This window comes from Musca autumnalis, unplaced genomic scaffold (assembly GCF_047663935.1).
Source record: "Musca autumnalis isolate F117 unplaced genomic scaffold, ASM4766393v1 scaffold_3, whole genome shotgun sequence".
NCBI classification, from domain to species: domain Eukaryota; kingdom Metazoa; phylum Arthropoda; class Insecta; order Diptera; family Muscidae; genus Musca; species Musca autumnalis.
In genome coordinates, this window is record NW_027411866.1 from 18,762,421 (window position 1) to 18,776,688 (window position 14,268).

At 35.9% G+C, this 14,268-nt stretch overlaps 4 protein-coding genes across 4 annotated transcripts in view; 2 read left to right on the forward strand and 2 right to left on the reverse strand.

Moving 5' to 3' along the window:
- The window catches only part of LOC141399889 (beta-lactamase-like protein 2 homolog), a 32,012-nt gene extending 24,909 nt beyond the window's left edge, over nt 1-7,103 (reverse strand). Inside the window, exon 1 of the mRNA XM_073979242.1 lies at nt 6,846-7,103. The gene's annotated coding sequence lies outside the window, so the exon portion shown is untranslated. The remainder of the gene's footprint in view (nt 1-6,845) is intronic.
- Nucleotides 2,063-3,245, forward strand: LOC141399890 (adenylate kinase 8). Its single transcript, XM_073979243.1, has 4 exons — nt 2,063-2,208; nt 2,270-2,510; nt 2,569-2,924; nt 2,980-3,245. Exons 1-4 carry the CDS (start codon nt 2,110-2,112, stop codon nt 3,148-3,150), a joined length of 867 nt encoding a protein of 288 aa, XP_073835344.1. The 5' UTR covers nt 2,063-2,109; the 3' UTR covers nt 3,151-3,245.
- A 442-nt stretch (nt 7,104-7,545) lies between the features above and the next one.
- PIP4K (phosphatidylinositol 5-phosphate 4-kinase) lies at nt 7,546-8,975 on the forward strand. The gene has a single exon (XM_073979238.1). The coding sequence runs from the start codon at nt 7,546-7,548 to the stop codon at nt 8,761-8,763; it is 1,218 nt and encodes a 405-aa protein (XP_073835339.1). The 3' UTR covers nt 8,764-8,975.
- A 7-nt stretch (nt 8,976-8,982) lies between these two features.
- LOC141399885 (CXXC-type zinc finger protein 1-like) lies at nt 8,983-11,111 on the reverse strand. Its single transcript, XM_073979234.1, has 3 exons — nt 10,891-11,111; nt 10,686-10,807; nt 8,983-10,616 (listed from the first exon to the last, which is right to left on the reverse strand). The coding sequence occupies exons 1-3, from the start codon at nt 10,918-10,920 to the stop codon at nt 9,182-9,184; spliced, it is 1,587 nt and encodes a 528-aa protein (XP_073835335.1). The 5' UTR covers nt 10,921-11,111; the 3' UTR covers nt 8,983-9,181.
- Between the last annotated feature and the right edge of the window lie 3,157 nt (nt 11,112-14,268).

Consider the following 14,268-nt stretch of genomic DNA (forward strand, 5'->3'; position numbering starts at 1 on the left):
ATAATGGTTTTAGACCCCAAGTATGTTTGGACGAAATGTGTTTCAGACAATTTGGAGTCGATTGAGCAATGTCCGTCCGTCTGTCTGTCTGGCTGGCTGGAGCGCACGATAACTCTCGAACGGATGAACCGATTCGGTTCAAATTTTGGCTTTCGTAATATTTTGCCGAAACTTAGTTTATGTTCGAAGATGAGCTATATCGGTCCACTCCTTCCGGTACCTCCCCCACAAAAGTTCGGAAATGTTCGGAAAATGTGTGCGCACGATAACTCTTGAAGGGAGTAACCGATTTGGTCCATACTTTGCCCATCGTGGAGCGTGTACCAGCCTTAGATCAGGTTTTAATATGGACTCAATCGGTCCACTCCGTCGGGTACCTCCCACACAAAAATTTGGAAAAGTTCAGTTTAGGACCATCTCTCGAATCGCATTGATTTTTGCTTTAGCTACTTGTATTCACTGCCCTCCATACGACGGTATAAGTTTCATCAGGGGCAAGTCCATACTTCCTGAGAAAATAGCCTGAAAGTTGCAAAAAACCCCTATGACACCGTGTGAGGAGGTTGGAGGGCAAAATAACTCTCGAACAGGTCTGCCGATTCGGTCCAAAGCTTGGCCTTAGTAATATTTTGTCCAAACATAGTTTAAGTTCGAAGATAAGCCATATCGGTCCACTCCTTCAGGTACCTCCCCCACAAAAGTTCAAAAATGTTCGGAAAAATTGTGCGTACGATAACTCTTGAAGAGAGTGGCCGAATTGGACCATACTTTACACATCCTAATATATCTACCAGATATAGATCAGGTTCAAATATGGGCTATATTTGTCCACTCCATCCGGTACCTCCCACACAAAATTTCGGATACATGTTCACTTTAAGACCTGCTTTCGTATCACTTTGATTTTTGTTGAAGCATCTTGCATTCGCTGCCTCAATTGCGATGGTAAAAGTTGTTTCAGGGGCAAGTCCATACTTCTTGAGCAAACAGCCCGAAGGGTGTAAAAACCCCCTATGGCACCATAATGGTCAATGTCGATCCATTCCTTTTTGTATCTCCTCCGCAAAACGTTTGATCTTTAATCATAATCAACATTTTTGTCGGTTCAAACGCCCAAATTTTTTAAAACCCCCTAAATACATACGTTTTTTGGGAAAAAAAGTTTCAATATATTCAGGCTGAGGGTATATCTCTGTCGGCAAGGCCGACTGATACTTTTTCACTTGTTCAAAAAGCATCTTGGTCAGTAAGCTCGTCTCTAACGAGAAATTAATTAAAAAATTAATAAAAAAAATGACCTTCGCCTAATAGGCAAAAAAATTCAAATAAAAATAAAAATCAGCTTGAGCCAGGCTGGGGTTCGAACCCACGTCCTTGAAAAACACATGGAAAAAAGTGTTGTCACGGCGTGTTAGTGTTCAGAACCAAACTCATAACTTTCAAAGGCTACGCTAAGCGTTTGTTATGAAAGCCATACAAAGATTTGAACAAAAAATTCAACTTTGTAAAAAATAACTTGCATTTGAAAGAGGAAATAAGTTAGAGGATAGCTAAGCCGCCCCACAGTCGATGTGTCTGAGGAGCCTTCCTAAACCAAAGGCGAAACATGCATGTCACACAGTGGTGATTGTGTGGGTTCGTATCGTCGGCTTTCCTTTTTCAAAAAGCATCTTGGTCAGTAAGCTCGTCTCTAACGAGAAATTAATTAAAAAATTAATAAAAAAAAATGACCTTCGCCTAATAGGCAAAAATTTTCAAATTTTCATAGTCTGACATAAGACTAACAAACCCACTGGGTTTTATATATATACCAATTACATATACGTCAAGCAAATTCTCATAAAGAAGGTTAACCCTGCAAAAGGCTATAATATAAACATGGCCTTACATTTTGAAAACTAAATTTAAAAAAAAAAAGTAAGAATACAGCTGATTGCCACTTCTACCTTATATAAATATTCCTTGTTTGAAACATTTTTGTCTCCGTCAAAGTGTAGGGAGCCTCTTGTTAGTGTTGCCACATCGTTTTCAGTCATTTTGTTATTTAAATTGTGAAATTTTATTTTTTCGTTTTTTCTAAAAGGATATCAATAAACTTAATCTTAAAGAATGTCAATTGTTGTAGACAAAAATAATTACAGATTAATTGAATTTGCCGCAGAGGTGATGGTATATTTTGAAAAACATAAAATAATTGAAATCGCCAAGGTAAGAACAAAGTTATCTTAGAAATTGCTACAACAAACGTGATCCGTAAACGACGTTTCAGAGGATACTGGTGGAATGTGCCTTGGTGCGTCCCATAGATGTTCAACTATGGATTGGCAAAAATGTTAAACGTATTGCTTCACAAATTTATGAAGATTGTTTGAATCAAGGAAAATGTAGTGTGGTTGCAAATTTACATCTTACTGCTCGCTATCTTTATCGTGTGGTAATATTTGGTAGACGTGGTTCAGGACGTAAAACTCAAGCCCATTATTTGGTTAAGCATTTTAATTTGGTTTTAAGTATGTTACCTCATAAAAATTTTCCTTTTTTTATCAATTCTATTGAAACACTTCGCAGTTGATGCTGAAAATTTAATCTATCAATACCTTAGAGGTGATGACAAGGATCCTGACGATCCTTTGTCCAGAGAATTACAGCGAGCTTTCTATTATGACAATTGTTGGGCAAAATCAAAAGCTTTGGCCAACATTATAGCAAGACGCCTATTACAGGGGGATTGTTTAAGCCGTGGCTGGGTTTTGTTAAATTTCCCACATTCTTTAGATGACATAAAGGAAATTATGGAAAGTTTTAAAATACCACCCAATAAGTTTGTGTATTTGAAATGTCCTGAGAAAATTTGTATGTTGAGACTTGTAAATATGGCAAATATGGGTCAACCTTATTACAATTGTAGCTATTTTGAACAGGAGGTATGTAAATACATGATGTTAATGAATTGCATTTCAAATTTTGTTTTGTAAACAGATGAGATTTTTCAATCACCATCAGAAGCATATTGAAGAATATCTTTTCAAGCGCCACGAAACGATTTGGGTAGATGCTAACCAATCTTCAAATGTGGTGAAAAATGAAATGTTAGCGCTGCTTGAGAAAAGCCCTTATCTAATGGGATTCAAAAAAGATCTCAGAGAATAAATATCATAAAATCGTCGTTCTGTTTGTGTAAAAAAATACTATTACTTTGTTTATCTGTTTAAGCATGATGTGCAATTTTTGGACAATAAAAATTGTATCTCATGAATTGGGTTATAAACACTATAAGCTGATAACAATCATGATTAGAGCAGAAACAATGCAGGTTTGTCTGTAATAGTCACAAGAGCTTCCAAATAACTGTGATGAATAACATTTGCAAAATTTCTTTTATGTCGGTAACTAGCAGGAAATATTTTTTGGTGTAGAATTTACCATGCTGTCCCATTTAAAGTCAGTCTTATTAGCTAAATAGTTCCCCTAACGACTACACATCAACTTATTTATGGTTATGTAAAAATATTTGCCTCCATTGTTACAATTGCATTAATATATTTCTTATTTATACAATTTATACAGCTATTTTTATACTACCTCAATGAATTTGACATCAAATGACCCCCATATTTACATAGTTACTAATAAACAATTAATTAATAAATGTTTTTATTCATACATTCCTCTACGAATTTTGAATATAACTGTCAACAATTTCCTCTGCTCGCTTTAAAGCTTCTGTATGACAAAATACTTTTTGTGGCAGATAATTGTCAACAATAAATACAAGAACATCGCGCATCAGCATTAAAATTATCTATTCAGGGAATTTTTGTTCCAGTAAATCAAACGCCCTTGCACCCTTGCAAAAACTCTTTCGGTTTCTTCATCTTCTTGTCCTAGGTGTTACGCACAAACATTATTTTGTTGTGGCTATATTGAGTATTACTCATTCACTTGTGTTTGCATATACGTGCCCCTTACACCACCCTTCTCCCCTTCTTCATCTTTGTGTATATATAGCGTGCAACCCACAAACAACCGACCCACCACAACAATACTTCTTATTCCGTCGTTGAATTGTTGTTGTTAATCATATTCTTCTTATAGACATAAAGAAAAATAAACAATAAACGTTAATTAAAACAAAGACTATGGTTAATAAATATTTTTAAAAAGTGTTAGTGATACATTTTTTTCGGTTTATTCGCCTCTGTGCCCGTGCAGCGCTGACACCTATCACGTCGTCTACAAATAGAATTTGCACACTTTTTCCATGATGATAATGGTTGGTGGTCGGTCGGTTGGTTCCCTCCCTTTTCATGTCCATATCTTTTTTGGTATTTCACTTTGTCTGTTTTCTCTGTTACTCCAATCTCTATTTGATCTGTCAATATGTGTGCACAGTAACTTGATTTGGGATTTGAAGTGATGTTGGCCAAGTTGTTATTGAATTCAAGAATAGAATAATAAGGGCACTCATGAATAAAAATTCAGGGCGGAATTAGTTCCCTTTTCCCAATTTCGAAATTCGAAAGGAAATATTGTTACCAAATTGGCGTTAGACTGTGTGTAATCATAAGTTTTCTTAAATGGCCGAAGACCGGCCAGGGACTGTAATACCCCGGTTACACTTAACCGGATTAACCCAGTGGGTTTGGGTTTCAAATGTCAAATCCATAGCGCTAACGTCAAATAAATCCTCAGAAAGTGGGTTAACCTGAAAAAAAAACTGGGGCCTAATTATGTGATTCGATTCGATCGAGAATTTACTCGTGAATAAGTTTTCGACACGAGAAAAAAACGGCATGATAAGACTCGATCGAAATCACTGATCGAATGTTTCGAGAGTAACCGGTAATCGAACTATGTGTTCTTTGCGGAAAGTTATGAAGGTAGATGTCAAAAAATGTGTTTATTTCAAATCAAAAACTAAAAAACAAAATTATGAATGAAAAAATGTAAATATTTGTGGAATTTTTTGAACAATACATTGAATAATAATTTCGGAATGAAGTTGTGCTAAGAAAATATGAAAGTTATTAATGTTTGCAAAATTGTTTTGTCATTCTTGTTACAGATTGCTAATACATCTACCTCACTGATGGGCAAATTGCGAGAGACTCATGTATTTTTTACACTTTTGTGTGTGAGGGAGAGCATTTCTGCCCATCAATGATCTACCTTAATAATTCTCTCTCAAAATAAATGAGAGAATTTGGTGGGTGTTTTGCATTAGCCTCTCTGAGAGAGTATTTCCTTTGGTAAACAACTGGGGATGAACTATTTAAAATGCACCTTATTAAAAGTTGTTCACCTATAAAATAAAGCCTATTAATATTAAATAATTTTTTGTTTTGCAGAAATGCTTATTTTTTCAACTTATATTTTAACGACTGCAAACACTAATTTTTGGTTAATGATAGCATGCATATGTATTTATTTTAATTATAATTTTTTCACAATTTCTTAAAACGACTGAAAAGGACTTTTCCCAATTTCTCTTATTTTATGTAAAAAATGTTCACAATTATTTACTAATATCATTTTTCCTCTATAAACCGTCAATAAACAACAATTTTTTACATTTTAAACACAAATACAATAAGAAATCTTTCATTTTGTTTGTTTACGATAGGCCATTTGGCTACGAGAAATTACTCGCAAATTTATGCTCAATTTCTCGATAATTTTACTCGATAACGAATGTTGTCATCCCAACTTTGAGTACTCGGGTCGAAACAACACGATGTCGAATCACGTAATTAGGCCCCTGATGTAACCGTAGATTTGTGGAACTTTTGGGGTTTGTATAGCGAAAAGTATAAATGGCATTAGTTGAATGTTTGGACTGGATTCGGATTGATCATAAAAACATTTTCGTTTTAAAAGAAAGCTTTTTTCGCTTTAGCCGAGATTTTTTCCCGTCCATAGGAGCAAATTTTGACGTTTGGTATGGTAAATGGCACAATTTGTCACGGTCGACATTAGAGTGATTTCTATAGAGTAAAATCATGAAATTGCTGTAGTTGGCAGTTCGATCTAAGAACGCACAGTTCCATTCAATTTTATAATGAAATTCAGACAAGTGTGGACCAAGACTTTTTATTGTTGTAACATCTTCTCATTCATTGATTTTTCTTTCGTCCTTCTTATCAACTGTACACTGATGTAAAGGTAGGCCAAAGCTTAATGCTTGGTTTACATTTACGAAATCCACTCGATTTCAACTGTAAATTCCTTTAGTCCCGGGTCACACTAAGAGTAATTTCACTGACATTTTGACATGAAAGTCAAAGAAAATGGTATGTTTGTTTCATACGAGTATTGCAACAAAGCAAAATTGCAGAACACATGAAACCGTGTACACTAGTTTCTTGAAATTGTGAATTTTTCCCAAAGTTTCATGTCAAAATTTCATTGAAATTACTCTAGTGTGGTCCGAGACTTACATATATGTACGTCAAATAAAAACTCATCTGAAATTCATTGGATTTTATTTGACGTTTAAGCAATGTAATTGACAGTTAAAATCGAGTGGATTTCGTAAATGTAAACTTACTGAAAAGCCGATTACATTACTGAAAAGCTGATTGACATCCTGCCATAATAAAGGTACAATTACATCGATTGAATTGCAACACTGCATTTATGAACACCGTCACAGTTTTTATTTTCGTATCATTTATTTTTAAAATCTGCACATGATGAAATTATAAGGTGGCGTAAAACGGCCAGCTGATTGGTTTCAATCTGTCAAATATTTTGTTATTGTGAATAAATTGTATGAAAACGTAAACAAACATTTTGACATATTGAAGAATTTTCGGCCAAAATAGAGTTGTTGTTGTGCTACTTACGTGACCTGTTAACTAGATCTTGAATCTGCATTAGTCATTATATTCTACAATAGTTCCATCATCATCATGACATGACTAACGCTTCTTTTCTTTAATGTACCCCCTCTAGAGAAGATTACTATCGTTCCGGTCGTGTAATCTCTCTTTTTTAATGTAAACATGTCACAAACCAAGTGTCTAATAAACAACTACAACAACACGAACACTGTTTATTTTTACAAATCGTGTTGGTGTCATATCTCTGTTGAACTTTTCGTTACACTGTGTTTTTAGTCATTCAGAGTATTTTTTGATTGGAGAGACGATGTCAGAAAACAGCTGATTGAAGAATAACCACGCAAAAGGAAACGTCAAATAAGGAAAAAACAAAAAAAAAAGATTTTTTTTACTTTGTGAAGCAAACGAGAGAACACAAAAACGACGAACGCAAGAAATATATACGCAAAATAATGGATGAGCAATAGAAACAAGAAACACCTCTCGCAGGATTTACTATCGACCGCCCGCAAGTAACGAGAACATACAAGAAAAAAAGAGCAGAAAAACACGAAAACATTGATTTTTGCAGAACATAATTGAACAAATAATTGTTTGAAGCAGTGAAAAAGTGTGTGTGTCTTGTGTAAAATAAAACGGGAAAAGAATATAACAAGAAAAATCTATATTCGTTTGAGGAGAAGACGACAACCTCGACCACAAAATGGATAAGAAAGGTTCAGGTTCGTCCGAACCACGTATACTGAAAAAGAAGCATTTTCGTGTTAAACACCAAAAAGTCAAACTATTCCGTGCGAATGAGCCCATACTCAGTGTATTGATGTGGGGTATAGATCACACAATCAATGAGCTGAGCCATGTGAATATACCTGTGATGCTGTTGCCGGATGATTTCCGTGCATATTCTAAGATTAAAGTTGATAATCACTTGTTCAACAAGGAGAACATGCCCTCGCATTTTAAGGTTAAGGAATATTGTCCATTGGTATTTCGCAATTTACGTGAACGCTTTGGCGTCGATGATGTTGACTATCGTGAGTCGTTAACTCGTTCCCAGCCAGTACGCATTGATTCATCGGGAAAATCTGGTGCCCAGTTCTATGAGAGCTATAACAAGTTCTTCATTATAAAAAGTTTGACTTCCGAGGAAATTGAACGTATGCATGCATTTCTAAAACAATACCACCCCTATGTGGTGGAACGTCACGGCAACACCTTGTTGCCCCAGTACTTGGGCATGTATCGCATTACGGTGGAAAGTGTGCAGTATTATTTTGGTGTAATGCGTAATGTGTTCAGTTCCAGTTTGACTATACACAAGAAATTCGACTTGAAGGGCAGTACAGTGGATCGCGAGGCTTCCGAAAAGGAATTGGAAAAACCACTACCAACATATAAAGATAATGATTTTATTAAACAAAAGGTACGTATCGAAATTGGCGAAGAGGCCAAAAAGAAACTGATGGATGTACTCACCAATGATGTGGAGCTACTGACAAAATTACACATAATGGACTATTCACTGCTTGTGGGCCTGCATGATTGTGTCAGGGCCGAAGAGGAGGAGCTACAGGGTGGAAATCCTCAGAGTGCTGCTGGACGCAGCGAGAATAGCGAAAGTGAGGAAGGCGACAGTGGTGAACGATGGACTTACAATACACCTCCCGACTCGCCACGATGTGCCCAGTATAAGGAGGTGGTATACGAGGTGGATAAGTATGCAATTCCCAGTATTGAAGAGAGACGTGAGATTTATTTCATTGCCATCATCGATGTGTTGACTCAGTATGGCGTTAAGAAGCAAGCAGCCAAGGCTGCAAAAACCGTTAAGTATGGCAGTAATGTTGATGGTATTTCAACATGCGATCCTGAACAATATGCCAAAAGATTTCTTGATTTCATGGATAAGGCCATAGAATAAACGCGTCTAAAACGTAACGTAATAATTACTACTACTACTCTTATTTACTGTATTTATAACTTTAACGACGACAACAACAACAAGAAAACAACTCACAAGAAGAAAAAATTATTATAAAATAAAAACAAAACATTTAAGCGCGATGAGTAAAACAACAACAACAACAAACATATTTAATAAATAATAAAAATTAAACAATAACCCCCTAAAAACAGTTCATTTGTTTTCTTCCATAATATGGTGTTCACTTTTATTTCTTATTTATATGACAGCAGTTCCAGTCTTAGTCAGTAGGTCATTTAGTCACAAACATTTGATTGATTGAAATGTACTTCCATTCATTTAGCTTAATATCAAATTCTAAAGATAACATTTTATGGTGCCGGTAATTGTGGGCTGCTAGCTCTGCTTTTTATTGTTACTGCTGTAAGATATGCATTTCCTGTTGTTTTTCAAGCATTTGTTTTTGTTGTTGGGCTGCCGCTAGTTGCTGCTGTTGCCGGCAAAGTTCTTCCATGACTTCATGATTGTATGTGGAGTGAAGCATAAGGCCTAAAACTCCAGCTCTTGAGGCCATTTGATGTCTTATTTGTCTCTCTTGTTCCAACAGCTCATCCATTTTCAACCATTGACGAACACGCTCCAAATCAATTTCGGCACGACGTATTTTCTCCCATACATAATGTTTGTAACAACTTTTCTTTGGTGCTCTACAAAACTCCCCGGTGGGTGTGAAAACATTGGACACCAGTGGACAACCACACACATCAGTATCACTAACTTTGGGATCTTTACAATGTTCGGGGCACAGTACCTTAAGCCTCTTGCAATAGGTTTTACTAGCCGGATTATAGAAATCACAAAACATTGATTGGCCCTCTATGCGTGTCTTAAAAATGCTACCAAATGACGCCTGAGATTCATATTTGTTAAAACATTTCTCCATGTGTTTGATCGCCGTACGTGAGTGGATCTCATGGCCACACGTAATACAATACATTGACTGTTCATCTTCAATATCATTGTGTTCCTTAAGATTTGGATCCAGGGTACTGTGTTTCGCCCTTTCCACAACCATATCCAACTCTTGATGGCGTTTATCCAATTCGGCTAAAGCAAAACGTACTAGTGATTGTTTGGAACGAATTTGATCTAATTGTTTCTTATTCTCCTCTTCGGCTCGGCATCGGGTTAAGTTCCACTCCTGCACTCTCTGAGGTAGAACTTGAAATATGCGGGCAGTAGCTAAATTGAGCCCACATTCATCATTGCAATATTTCGATTGGGGCCGAGCATTGCGCCGACATCCTGGGCCATAACATTGGCGTATACCTTCCAGTTCGGGATTGTTGAAAACTTCCGGAGTCAAGGAACGCTTTCGTTTTCTTTGACGTTCCTTGTTGGGTTTGACCTTTTTCCTTTCTTTAACGGGGCGTGGAGGTGGTACTTGGCCTGTCAACTCTGCTTGTAACTGGACCAAGCATACCCTCTTCTCACAACGAGGTTTATGGCCCACACGAATACGACATGCCTCACACACATTACAGTTGGGAGTGCGACAACCTTCACAGGTTCCACAAAGATTGACTTTGGTATGAACTTTGCCCCCACCACCATCATTGGCTGCAGATAAATCTTTCGACTTCTTCCTCTTTTCCTGTTGTTCAACGGGTATTGCAGTTGTTCCCATTGGATTGGCGGTTTTCTCTATGGGTACAACACGAAATACCGTTTGCAATGATGGATCTTCCTCCTTACATCGTTGACAATAGTAGTGCTTAATGTGTTTGGCTTCTTTTTCCGTAATATTAATACAATCACCATGATACCATTCCTCACAACCATCACAACAACTAAAAACAAGGAAAACATTAGCTCTAGTCTGTCACAATTACTTAAACTGTTGATTTGTAAATATTTACATCATAAACCTGCTGCAATCGGAAGTACGACATATACAATAAGCCTGTCCATCCTGTTTCATTATGGTGGCTATTTTGGACTTGCGTTCGGGCAAATCAAACTCTTTGGCAATCTCCTCTTTCTGGAAAACAAGACAATAAACCAATACAAGTGATAATAAAGAAATGACTCAATTTCTTTGTGTACGTGTTTTGGAGTTCTTACCGATTTTTTGTTCTTCTTTCTTTCGCTCATTTTTTTTTTTGTCTTAAATATTAAAAAAGACACGATTTAAAAACAAAACAATTCCAATTTGACAAAATGCTTGTCAAAGGGGAAGAGATGGGAGAGATTTCATGGCAAGAAATGACAGACGTCGTGAGATACAACAAAGAGAGAGTGAGATACCTAAATATAGATGTTGGGCGATAACGTACGTTACCATTGTTTCTCTGCCATACGCCATTGTAATAGAATACGCCACGTTAAAGAGTATAACAGGGTGTTTTTGTAAAAATGCTTACCTGTCACACGAACCGTTCGTTCTAAAACGTATACGTTCAAAATTTGGTTCTTGTAAAATTTTACGAACCATTCGTTTTTATCTGAAAGCTTTCGTCTATTTCATAAAAGCTTTTATATTTTAGGGTTTCCATGATACTTATTTTGTGAATATTGCATAGGCATCTGCACGTAAAATGTGATACTTGATGGCAACCCCGATAAACAGATGAAAAACAACAAATAAGAAAAAAATGTAATCAAATTTGTCTAAAAATAATTCTGATAATATGAAGAAACGGATGTACATATACGCGTGTGCTTCTATGGAAATAAATAAAATTGCATTCCCTTCCAGTTTTCGTGTGTTTTGTGCCATTTATTACTCAAATTATTTAATTTTCATTCAAAACGATGGGTCTTTTCCATTCGTTTATTTTTGACGTATTCGTTCGTCTGATTTTGTTACGAAAACCAAAAAAATTGCGAAAATAAAAAGCTTTCATTTGTTTGTCACACGAATACAAACGTCAACCGCTATGAAAACCAAATTGTGTCTTCGTTCATGAAATCGACGAACGAATGGGCAAAAACTTTTTACAAAAACACGCTGTAAATAATGGATAGCAACTCAACTGTAGTTGCGTTGCCAGTAGAGAAAATCAAAAAATCAATCAAAAAGGAACGAGAAAAATTGCCGCAAGTAAACTCGCCTAATGTAAATTGGGACTAATTTTCTGTCGTTTCACTTATATGTACTTTAGACGTATGTTTTTTACATATGGGTTGTCACTTTTTAAATACAAAATGTATATGCAAAGTGACAACCCATATGTAAAAGACATATCGTGTAAAGTACCCATAAGTGAAACGACAGAAAATTAGTCCCAATTTACATTAGGCGAGTTTACTTGCGGCAATTTTTCTCGTTCCTTTTTAAACTTGCCTCTTGCGTTTATAAAAGGTAAGTCCCAATTTACATTAGGCGAGTTTACTTGCGGCAATTGTCAGTTTGTGGGTGAGAGAGGGTGTTGAGAGGCAAAGGGTTACCATATACCTCACCTCTCTCTCCATCAAACTAACAATTGCCGCAAGTAAACTCGCCTAATGTAAATTGGGACTAATTCTGCTCCGACAAGTTTTGTTTTCAAAACAATGAAAATAATGTCAAATTCGAAAAATATAAAATGAATTGCCTAAGAATTGTAGGAGCAATTTTTTTCCATTTCCATTCGCCTTACGTGTCTCTTCTACAAAGCCCCAATTTACATTAGGCGAGTTTACTTGCGGCAATTGTCAGTTTGTGGGTGAGAGAGGGTGTTGAGAGGCAAAGGGTTACCATATACCTCACCTCTCTCTCCATCAAACTGACAATTGCCGCAAGTAAACTCGCCTAATGTAAGTCCCAATTTACATTGGGCGAGTTTACTTGCCGCAATTGTCATTTTATAGGAGAGAGAGGTGAGGCATATGGTAACCCTTTGCCTCTCAGCACCCTCTCTCACCTACAAACTGACAATTGCCGCAAGTAAACTCGCCTAATGTAAATTGGGACTAAATTGGGACAAACTGGGACTTGCCGCAAGTAAACTCGCCCAATGTAAATTGGGACTTATGTCAAATTCGTTCAATATCAGTGTTTTCAACTTTAAGCTATTAATTTAATTGTAAAAAGTATGAATTTCAATGCAAAAATGGAAATTTATATTATTAATCGACCCCTAAATGTACGGTTAGTGGAGCGAATAGGCTTTCATAGTTCGATTTTTTCACTCACGAGCAAATACTCGATCGAATCGAATGTCGTAATTAGGCCCCAGCCCTACATTGCGTATACGTCAAATAAATCCACTAGATTTATTTGACGTATATGGGCTGACTTTCGTATTATCAGTTGCTTTGTATTCGTGCATGAAACTAGGGGTTCTTAAATCGAGTTCCATACTAGAGTAATTTTATGAAATTGACATCAATAATACAACGCAACTCAAGTTTAGTGGCAATGCATAATCGACCCCTAAACGTCATATTTTCCAAAAAAAAAGTCGGGGTTTATGTGCCAGTGCAAATTATAGGCAGCTATAAATTACTGAAAGAGCTTTTTGCTGAGTTACATTCTTTTGAGGATTTATTTGACTTCTACACAATAGAATTGATATTTGAAACCCATTGGATTTATTAAGTCCGGTTATATGTAAACGGACTGTTATGTTGGTTTACATTCGGCGTCGTTTCATAATTTCGAAGGCGTTTCGTGATTTCGCGCGAAATCAATCAAAATTTATCATGATTTCACATACAAAAATGAAATTATCTCATTTCGTGATTTCAGCGAAATTAACATCGAAATCACAGTACACATGATATACAACCCTGTTTTTGCCTAAAAAAGTACCAAAAGTTGCAACACTTTTCACGTATCACAATAAACAAGGTAGATGGTCAAAATTCAAATCAAAATTTTGTATCAAAATTTGTAAACAATTTGTAAAAAAATATTAAATTTTGTTACAATGCTAGTTTTCATTGTGTTCAGGTAATTTTTTAATAGTAATGTTAGAAAAAAAGCGAATTGTCAAAAATTGCGGGAACGGAAAAATGACGGAAATTGCAAAAACTCCAGCAGAAATGTCAAAATCAACGTATCTGCCATCGTATTTAGAAGTCAATAAACATGCTGCTAGTTTCTACTAGTCCAAATATCTATAGCAGAAAACAACAGCTATTTTTGTTTAAAGAGAAGCGCAAGTCTTACTAGATTTAGGAGTACGGGAACGCATTTCTAGCACTAAACGGGAATACAACTGCAAGTAGTTATAGTTTGCAGGTTATGAACACAACTTTTATTTAACAAAATTTATTATCATGATGTCTCAACGATTAAATCATTTTTTTTTTTTCATTTGTTCGTATTATACGCAATTAATACGATATATACATAGATTATTTTACGATCATTTTCGAAATAAAGCAGTAAAGTTCTATATTGTCGTATATTTTTGATGTCTAATTCAATTTACAAGAAATTGTTTGAAAATTCGATCAGCTGCGTATATGCATCTACCTTAGTTATTGTGATATGATTGAAATCAACAAAAAATA

Excerpts from the sequence above, each read along its gene's own strand:
- LOC141399890 (XM_073979243.1), top strand. The coding sequence starts at position 2,110 with ATGTCAATTGTTGTAGACAAAAATAATTACAGATTAATTGAATTTGCC. Across the intron at positions 2,209-2,269 it reads AAATAATTGAAATCGCCAAG|AGGATACTGGTGGAATGTGC; the intron begins GTAAGAACAAAG and ends ACGACGTTTCAG. Across the intron at positions 2,925-2,979 it reads GTAGCTATTTTGAACAGGAG|ATGAGATTTTTCAATCACCA; the intron begins GTATGTAAATAC and ends TTTTGTAAACAG.
- PIP4K (XM_073979238.1), top strand. The coding sequence starts at position 7,546 with ATGGATAAGAAAGGTTCAGGTTCGTCCGAACCACGTATACTGAAAAAG.
- LOC141399885 (XM_073979234.1), bottom strand. The coding sequence starts at position 10,920 with ATGAGCGAAAGAAAGAAGAACAAAAAATCG. Across the intron at positions 10,808-10,890 it reads GAAAGAAGAACAAAAAATCG|AAAGAGGAGATTGCCAAAGA; the intron begins GTAAGAACTCCA and ends CTTGTTTTCCAG. Across the intron at positions 10,617-10,685 it reads GATTGCAGCAGGTTTATGAT|TTGTTGTGATGGTTGTGAGG; the intron begins GTAAATATTTAC and ends CCTTGTTTTTAG.